Source organism: Portunus trituberculatus, chromosome 24 (assembly GCF_017591435.1).
Source record: "Portunus trituberculatus isolate SZX2019 chromosome 24, ASM1759143v1, whole genome shotgun sequence".
Lineage (NCBI taxonomy): Eukaryota > Metazoa > Arthropoda > Malacostraca > Decapoda > Portunidae > Portunus > Portunus trituberculatus.
This window is the reverse complement of record NC_059278.1, coordinates 18,541,989-18,551,988: the sequence shown is the minus strand read 5'-3', so window position 1 is coordinate 18,551,988 and position 10,000 is coordinate 18,541,989. Positions and strand designations below refer to the sequence as shown.

General features: G+C 37.8%; 1 protein-coding gene across 2 annotated transcripts in view; it reads left to right on the top strand.

Moving 5' to 3' along the window:
• The window catches only part of LOC123508221 (lachesin-like), a 143,064-nt gene that overhangs the window by 34,345 nt on the left and 98,719 nt on the right, over positions 1 to 10,000 (top strand). The window contains exons 1-2 of one of the 2 annotated variants that reach the window (XM_045261764.1): positions 3,812 to 4,011; positions 5,573 to 5,614. In XM_045261764.1, coding sequence (XP_045117699.1) covers positions 5,575 to 5,614 — 40 coding nt within the window. In that variant the 5' untranslated portion in view covers positions 3,812 to 4,011; positions 5,573 to 5,574. Of the gene's footprint in view, positions 1 to 3,811; positions 4,012 to 5,572; positions 5,615 to 10,000 lie in introns of those variants that run through there. The other variant, XM_045261763.1, reaches the window with a different exon arrangement.

Below are 10,000 nucleotides of genomic sequence, written 5' to 3'. Positions count from 1 at the left end.
TTCATGTCCGGCGTCACTTTTTTTTGTACCGTAATGCTAATTAATTCAATCAAGGTTAGTGACACACGCAGTATACAAGGCAGGTTTATGTGTGTGTGTGTGTGTGTGTGTGTGTGTGTGTGTGTGTGTGTGTGTGTGTGTGAGAGAGAGAGAGAGAGAGAGAGAGAGAGAGAGAGAGAGAGAGAGAGAGAGAGAGAGAGAGAGAGAGAGAGAGAGAGAGAGAGAGAGAGAGAGAGAGAGAGAGAGAGAGAGAGAGAGAGAGAGAGTAGATATACATGTGTGTTTATGTGTGTAAATGAGCATACAAATCATAAACACACACACACACACACACACACACACACACACACACACACACACCGGAACACATAAATTAGCATCACTCATAAAAAAAAAGCATAACAAACATAACCAAACTTTAGGCACTGGTATGCTAATGTCTCGGAGCTTCAAACTTTATTCCTTTGAACACAGAACAAGCGAACCACTCCTGCAGGTTACCAAAAGCACACTGGAGGAAGCTGGAGAGGGGAGAGGGAAGGGAGAGGGGAGGAGGGGTTAATCAGAGGGGAGAAAGAGGAGGGTAAAGGAGAGAGTAGAGAATGAGGGAAGGATGTCATGAAGTTAGGATTGTATGTGTAGAAAAGGAAGGGGAAAAGGATAAGATGCAAGGAGGATTAGTGTCTTCAGAGTGAGGGGAAAAGGGGAAAGGGAAAGTAAATGGAGGGGGTAGAGAGAGGAGGTGGGTTAATCAGAATACAGTAAAGGGGAACTAGGATGGGAAGGAGAAAATGGTGAAAGAGGAGAGGGGAGTTAAGAAGTTAGGATTGTATGTGTAGAAAGGAAAGTAATGAAGATAGAATGCAAGGAGAATAATGTCTTGAGAGTGAAGGGAAAGGAGAAAGGAGAGAGTAAATAGTGGGTAGGATTGGAAAAAGGAAAGAAGGAATTTGAGTAAGTAAGTTTGTCCAAAGAAGAAATAGGGATAAGATGCAGGGAGGAAAATGTCTTGAGAGTGAAGGGAAAGGGAGAAAGAAAAGAGTAAAGGAGTGGGGTAGAATTGGAAAAGGAAAGAAAGAGAATAGCAACAGGTAACTTTGTCCAGATAAGGAATAAGGAAGGATCGAATGCAGAGAGGATAGTGTCTTGAGAGTGAAGGGGAAAAGAAGAAAGGAGAGAGTAAAGGAGTGGGGTAGGACTGGAAAAGGAAGGAAAGAGAATTTGAGTAGGTAATTTGTCTAGAGAGGGAAGATTAACAGAGAATAATGTGAATGCTTGTTAAATTATTCATGGTATATTGTATTTATATGGTTGACTTACACAACACATGCTTCCTGGAACTTTACACTCGCTTGATTCTTTTCTTTAGTAATTTCTTCACTACGAGATACTTTTATGGGCATTGTGATATATACCTATGTTGTATACTCCTCTGTACTTCATTTCCATCAGCATCCTTGCATACTGTAGTCAATATACGATCTAAACATTACGTGATTCTTAAAATTAACCCCTTCAGTACCAGGACGCGTTTCCATATTCATTCTGCTTACTATTTAGTGATTCTGTACAGCTTGAAAAACTCATAAGGGGATGAAAATAGTGAAAATTGCGGTCATTAATCTTCTGGCCTAAATAGACCCTTCCTAATGTCAATAGAATGGTCTAATCATACACAAATCTTAAGGTAATAATGTGTTCTAGTATTAAAGGGGTTAATAGAGTAAGGAAGAGAGACAGACACTGAGAGACAAAGAGTGAGGAAGGAACAGACAGCGGGAACAAGAACTTTCGGAAACTGTCATGTAGGTTTTACTGTTGAGAAACGTATGGTAGTGGTGGCGGCGGTGACAGTGGCTTTTGTCGTGATGACTAGCAAATGTGGCTGTTTTTTGTGTGTGTTTGTCTCTCTCCCTCCTTCTCTCCTCCAGCTTCCTCTCACTCACAAGAGCCTAAACATTGCAGCCAAGTGGTCAAGACAAAAAGAGACGAAGGCAAGATAGCATAAATACTTCAAGACGTTCGGACGCAAAGTTTGGTTGGACTAAGGGAAGAAGACATGGAGAAACAGAGAAAGAGAGAAATAGTTAGCGTCAAAGGCAGAGAGAGAGAGAGAGAGAGAGAGAGAGAGAGAGAGAGAGAGAGAGAGAGAGAGAGAGAGAGAGAGAGAGAGAGAGAGAGAGAGAGAGAGAGTCGTTTATATATGCAGATGAAAAGCGAACGACGCAGAAAAAAACAAAACGTTACAAAAAAAAAAAAAAGAGCATTCACTCACGCCGAAAAAAAACCCAAAAAACAAAAAAATAAAATATATTCACTCTTTCAACGTAGAAAGAATAAAAAAAAAGGTTAAAAAAAAAGGGAGTAAAAACGATACTAAAAAAAATCCCCACCAATTCACAACACGGATTTATCAGCTCGTGAAATCCTCTCAGCTTTAGCGGGCGTTCAGAGCAACTCTTCCCCTAGATACGGGTGACAAAGCAGCTCAGGCCGTGACCCATAGAGTGGTGAATTAAGCAGGTGGGAGTGGATCACATCACAGGCACGGGCAGTGACAGGCGAGGGGCGATGGACGGCCTGATTCAGATAGGGATGAGCGTGGATTGGTGCGTGACTGAAAGCAACGCAAAGGAACACAAAGGAAGGAGAGATGGCGTGTGATGCTGTGTGGGATGGTAAAGGAATATAAGATAACACAAAGGAATGGTGGGAAGCTACCACGGTGTCACACTGCGGCGGCGTCACTGCGGCGCGGTTGTATGTGACGTCACAGATGGTGATATTGCACACAAGCCAATGAAGGGCGTCACATTATTGCAGCGGCGTCATTCCCGCAGCACAGTGTCGTAGCATGCTGCGACCGCACCGCAGCGCCACGTCGCCCAGTTTTGAGAGGAAAACACTCACAGTGGTATGGGCGGTGTAACACTATGCGGCACCCTGCGACGCTCCCCTTGGTACCACTTGTATTTACACGATGTTTCACGTGGACTTATTTATTGAGTGCATCAATGCAAGGCCAGTAGTTTTGGAAGAGCGGAAAAGAATATGCTGATAAATACTGTAAAGAGAAATCATGGGTTGAAACTGGTGAAATATTGTACGAGAACTGGCTAGATGTGGATAGCAGGAAGAGACGAGAAAGGTGATAAAATGTCTTTGCTATTTCCAACAAAAAGTAACATAATGTATTATGTATTTATGTGTAGTACAAATTATACTGATTATGATACAAAAAAATGTGGAAAATAGAAAACACAGAGTTATAATAGCAAACTAAAATTTGTGGGAAATAGAGAACATTCTGTGGAAAATAAACAAGAAATTTGAATAATCTATGAAATTAATTAGAAATATAAAGAGAAATACGCTCAATTAGTAATAAGAAAATAAAATTTAATACATGAATAAAGAATTCAAGATCAGTAGGCAGAAAAAAATAAAACTGAAGTTAGAGAAAAATAAAGAAACCCTGATAAGAAATACAACTAAAAAACGTAAAGAATACAAAAAAAAATCAACTCAGAATGTCCAAAATAAATGTCGTTATAATAATAAAAGAAAATACTAATGAAAACAAGGAAGTAAAAGATAAAAAAAATGAAGTAAATAGTAACAAATCAAAGCATAATAAAGAATAGAACAAACTTTAACCCCTTCAATACTGGGACTCATTTTTACCTTGAATTTGTGTATGATTAGAAAATTTTACTAACAGTATGAAGGGTCTATGGAGGTCAGAAGATTAAAAGTCAGAGTCTTCACTGTTTTAATCCCCACATAAGTTTCTGAAGCTTTATAAAATCACCAAATAGTAAAAAGAATGAACATGAAAACGCGTCCTGGTACTGAAGAACTAAGAACAGCTTGCCTTGAAGGAACACACTGCCCTATCACACAGGAAGCGGAAAACCTCAATAAATAGCAGTAAATAACCGTAGTGGAGGGAAAAAATGTGGATGTGTCGCCTGTGGAAGTCAAGAACATAACAAGCCAACTATCGAAATGGTCTCTTGAAGTGTTTGTCTGTGTTTTTGTATTTTTTTGCTTCCTCTCTCTTTTGTCTCACTTTTTTCTCTGTCTCTGTCTTTGTCTCTATCTTTCTATTTTTCGTTCTCTTTCTTTTTTTTGTCTGTCTGTCTGTCTGTCTGTCTGTTTCTGTGTGTTTTTCTGTCTGTCTGTCTGTCTGTCTGTCTCTCTTTCTCTCTTACACACACACACACACACACACACACACACACACACACACACACACACACACACACACACACACACACACACATACTCAGTTAATCAGGCTATTGACACAGCATTTCCAAAGTGATACGTCATCGAAATACACAATATAAACGAGACAATACATAATACATAAAGCAAACTGCCAATATTCAACAGTGTGTGTGTGTGTGTGTGTGTGTGTGTGTGTGTGTGTGTGTGTGTGTGTGTGTGTGTGTGTGTGTGTGTGTGTGTGTATCAATGCTTTGTCCAAACTACAACAACAACAGTAACAACAACTACTACTCTTCCTCCTCCACTACTACTACTACTACTACTACTACTACTACTACTACTACTACTACTACTACTACTACTACTAATACCCCAAACTCGCGTACTTTCCACGCATTCTGATATCGTGAGAGGAGAGTCCTGAAAATTCCTTTAGGGGTTTAAATCTGCATTTTCGCCCCTTCAGGTAATAGTTGGGACAGTGGTGGGGAGAAATGGAATGATGGGGGAGAGTGGTGAGACGAGGGTAGGGAGAGAAGAGGTAGAGGTGGTGAGGGAGGAGAGAGGAGGGAGGAGGAAGGAAGCTAGTAACACCTAACCTCATCCGTGTCAGGAATGAGAAGGATGAGGAGGAAGAGGAATAGGAGGAAGAGGAAGAGGAGGTAGAAGAGGAGGAGGAGGAAGTGTATGAGGAATAAAACAAAGGAATAACGTGGGAGAGTAACAGGAAAGTAGACAGGACAAAAAGAAAGGAAAGAAAGAGGCGGAAGTGGCAGAGGTGATGATGATGATGGTAGATGAAGAACAATGGAAAGGAGAAACGACAGTAGCGGAAGAGTAAACGAGAGAAAGGGAGAGAAAAGAAAGAAATAAAAGAGAAAGAGAGAACAGTTACACAGACTAGTCTCATTCATCACATATTCATAAGGAAGAGGAAAAGTCTTGAGAGAGAGAGAGAGAGAGAGAGAGAGAGAGAGAGAGAGAGAGAGAGAGAGAGAGAGAGAGAGAGAGAGAGAGAGAGCAATAACATAAACTTTAATAAAACGACTAGACACGGATGAGGTAAAAAGAACATTCGCTTTATTTGTTTACATTTCAAGCTTACCGTGTGTGTGTGTGTGTGTGTGTGTGTGTGTGTGTGTGTGTGTGTGTGTGTGTGTGTGTGTGTGTGTGTGTGTGTGTGTGTGTGTGTGTGTGTGTGTTTTAATCTTCCAAGCACTGTATCTCATGTCCCTCAGAGTTTTGTCTCTCCAGCGTCATATAGAAAAGACATCTTGCTTGACTAATGCTCCCTTCTGCTTGACAGTGACTAATATGTGCTGCGCTTTTGTGTTTGCAGAGATGGAGTGTGTTGCTGGACTTCTCTGCCTCTCCTGCCTCGGTAAGTCATGTGCCTGTTATTCTAAAAGCCCTGTTATCTGTTACACTTCACCCCTTCAGTATCAGTTGAGTTTTGGATGTGATTAGATTTCATTTACATTAGCAAGGGTCTATGTAGGTCAGAAGATTAATGGCCGGAGTCTTTACTGTTTTAATCCCCACATAGGTTTCTGAAGGTGTATAAAATCAACAGATATTAAGCTCAAAAAGGAGTAAGAAAGTGTGTAATGGTACTAAAGGGATTCGGGACAAATTTTCGTCTTCACTATTCTAATCTCCCAAATAGGTTTCGAAATCTGTATAAAATCACCAGATAGTAAGCTGAAAAGAAATATGAAAGCAAATAATGGTAGTGAAGGGGTTAGGGGCAAATTTTCTAAGGCTAAGATATTGGTTAGTGGTATTTTCAGACCAAATAATGTAAAATGCTCGATGAACTACAACGAACATTTCTCAGGTAAACTCTGGAACTCAACCTGCTTCTGTTATTTTGATCTCCCTATGACCTGAATTCATTGAAGAGGAAGGAGGTTTCAAGACATCCATACCATTCATTTTTGTCTAACTCTCTCAGACCTACTCGGGAACTGGCGTCTAAGTGTGTCTTTTTGTTTAACCCCTTCAATACTGAGACGCATTTTTACCTTGATTTTCTGGGTATGATTAGACGATTTTATTTGCATTAGAAAGAGTCTATGGAGGTCAGAAGATTAATGGTCCATGGACTTCACTATTTTAATCCCCACATAAGTTTCTGAAAGTGTGTAAAATCACCAAATAGTAACCAGAATGAATATGAAAATGCATCCTCATACTCAGAGGATTAATAATTTGAGTCACCTTTAGCCAAACTTCCCCTCTTACATAAAAAAAAAAAAAAAAAAAAAAAAGTCAGTCACTCAATGATAAAATAAGTTCCAAATGAGGAAAAAGCAAAAAGGTAACAAATCCAACCAAAAATCAGGAAATAAAAAGGGAAATACTGCAGAAACAGACCTCGACAGGGGAATCCTACGCGTTCATCAATTATAATCCCTAATAATCCATAATATAGTCCTAGTTAGTTCCCAGAGAGGAGATTACACGAGGAAGCCATGATAGATTAATCGCTTCCTTCACTGGTAAGCCATCTGGATCCTGTGAGAGAGAGAGAGAGAGAGAGAGAGAGAGAGAGAGAGAGAGAGAGCGAAACACCGATACTCTGAAACGCTTTGCTCTCTTTAAACAACTATTCTCAAACGACAAGGGTTCTGACGAGTGTTTCTACTGCAACTAAAAAAAAAAAAAAAAACTCATGTCACTAGAACCTTAAAAATACCCTTAATAAACAAGTATGATATAAACACACCACTAGAAACGTAAAAAGCACCCTTGAAAATACGTATAACACCAACTAGAGCCTTTTAAATAGTGAAAGTACAGCTCAGAAAGACTTCAGAATAAGGAAGAAAGAGAGAGAGAGAGAGAGAGAACAGAGGAAGGAGACAAACAGGTATAATCCTCGAAAACTGAAGGTAATAATAATAATAACAATAATAGCACTGATAACACCTTCCCATTACCTCCCTTAATACACCGTCATGTGCACATCAAAGTGAACCGCCGCAGAAAGACGAGCCGAAAAAAATTGAAAACGTTGCTAGCTTAAACGTTTACTTTCCCCCGCAAGGCAAGGGAACTCGTGAGGGGTCGTGAAGTTAATTAAGGGAGAGGTTGGCCATACATCATTCTAGCAGCATCAGAGGTGAAGCGAGTCAATTAATAAGCAGGTAAATAAATTCCTTATACACGACGCAACAAAGTGAGGATGATTAACGTGGGAAAACAACAGATGAGAGAGAGAGAGAGAGAGAGAGAGAGAGAGAGAGAGAGAGAGAGAGAGAGAGAGAGAGAGAGAGAGAGAGAGAGAGAGAGCGTTGGGATGTGAAGGATAATAAATAATGCGAGTGTGTTATTGAAAAGTGAACAACAAAATCTACTAAACTGCGTAACGTATGATAGATAAATAATGAATAGGTAGATAAAAAAATAAAAACACTCAAGTAGATCCTGTGCTAGTGAAAAAAAAGGGAAAAAAACACGAAAAAAAGAGATACAGAAACGGTTCACAATATGACGCGTGGACTGAACGAATGAAAGGCGAAGCTGGACAACACAACTGCAGCTCCCGCCAGAACAGAATAAGGTTACCACTGCAGCTGTGCTAAAAATAAAAGGGCGTTCCACTAAAATTATATAGAAAAAGTAAAGAAAAAATGGATAAAAGAAAGAAATGAAAACAAACCCCACATTTCTTTTGTTTTACTCGTCTTTGAGAACAGATTAAGGTTACCACTGGACCTGTGCTAAAAATAAAATGGTGTTCCAGTGAAATTACATAGAAAAGGTAAAGAAAAACTGGATAGAAAATGGAAAAATGAGAATATACCTTAGAAATCCCACCTTCCTTCTGTTATACTCGTCTCTAAGAATATAATAAGATTACTGACCTGTACTAAAAATAAAAGGGTTTTCCAGTGAAATTACATAAAAAAGTAAAGAAAAATTGAAAAAAGATGGAAAGAATGAAAATATATATAAAAACCCATCTTTTTCTCTTGTGCTCGACTCTAAGAACAGAATAATGCAACTGTGCTAAAAATAAAAGAGCGTTCCACTAACATTATAGAGAAAAAAGTAAAGAAAAATTGCTTAAAAGATGGAAAGAATGAAAATGTGGCTAAAAACTCACCTTCCTTCTGTTATAATTGTCTTTAAGAACAGAATAAGGTTACCATTGCAGCTGTGCTAAAAATAACAGGGTGTGCCAGAGAAATTATTTAGATAAAAGTAAAGAACAATTGGAAAGAAGAAAGGAATGAAAATATAACTTTTAAATCCCACTTTCCTTCTGTTATACTTGTCTTTAAGAACAGAATAAGGTTACTGTTGCAGCTGTGCTTAAAATAACAGGACGTGGTAATAAAATCATATTGAAAAGTAAAGAAAAATTGGATAAAAGATGGAAAGAATGAAAATATGGGTAAAACTCACCTTCCTTACGTTATGCTCGCCTTTAACATTGAATTATCTCGAACAAAATGAAAGAAAAACTGAAAAAAAGAAGGATAACAATGAAAACATACCTCAAAAACTCACCTTCATTACCTTAGCTCGTCTTGAAATATGTAATGATCTCTGAAAAAAAAGAAAAGAAAACTGAATTAAAGAAGGATATAATGAAAACAAACCTTAAAAAACTCCCCATTCTTACATTAAGCTCGTGTTAAACATAGTTATCTCGGAAAATAGAGGAAAGTCAACAGATATATAGAACAAAAAATAAATATACCCAATTAACCAACACAGAAAACGACAACCTTACTCGGCAACACAATAGCAAAAGCACGCACTCACAATTACTCCCAACTCTATCACATGCTGCAACCAAAACAACAAATGTGACACTCAGAGGAAAAACAATATGAGAGGAAAAAATGAATATGAGAGAGGTAGAAACATTTATGAGAGAGAGGAAAGAAATGAGAGGAAAATAAATGAGAATGAAACAGTATGAGGAGGAAAAAAAATATGAGAGATGGAAATGAGGGAAAAATATGAGAGAGAGAGAGAGGAAGGAAAATTTATGAGAAGGAAGGAAATGAAAGGAAAAAAGGAGAAAGGTAAAACAAAATAGAGGAAAAACAAATAGGAGAGATTAAAAAGACATGACAAAAATATAAGAAAAGGAAGAAATAAAGATGAGAGAGAGGAAATAATGAAAGGAAAAAAAAGAGGGAAAGGAAAAATTAGAGGAAAAACAAATGTGAGGAAAAATATATGAGAGAAAGGAATGAAAACAGGAAAAACAAATGAGAAAAAATATGAGGGATGAAAAAATGAGGAAACCGATATCAAAGAGAAGGAAAAATGAGGAAACCGATATTAGAGGAAAAACAAATATGAGGAAAAATATATGAGAAAAAATGAAAACAGGAAAACAAATGAGAAAAATAAAAAAAATGTATCAAAGAGAAGGAAAAGCAAATATGAGAAAGGAAAAGAAATATGAAGAGAAAACAAAATGAGAGAGGAAAGAAGAGAGGACAAAGGAAAAAATGAAACACAAATGAGAAGAAAATATGAGGAAAAAGCAAATATGAGAGAGAAAAGACAAATATGAAAGAGAAAGAGGAAAGAAGAAAGGAAATATGAGAGGAAAATGAGAAGAAACAGAAGAAGAAAAGAAAATATGAGGAAAAAGCAAATATGAAAAAGAGGAAAGACAAATGAGAGGAAAAGAAGAAAAAGGAAAAATGAGGAAAACAAATGACGAAAAATGAAAAAAAAACATCAAAAAAGAAACAAATTTGAGAGAAAAAAGTAAATAAGAAAAAAAGAAAAAGAG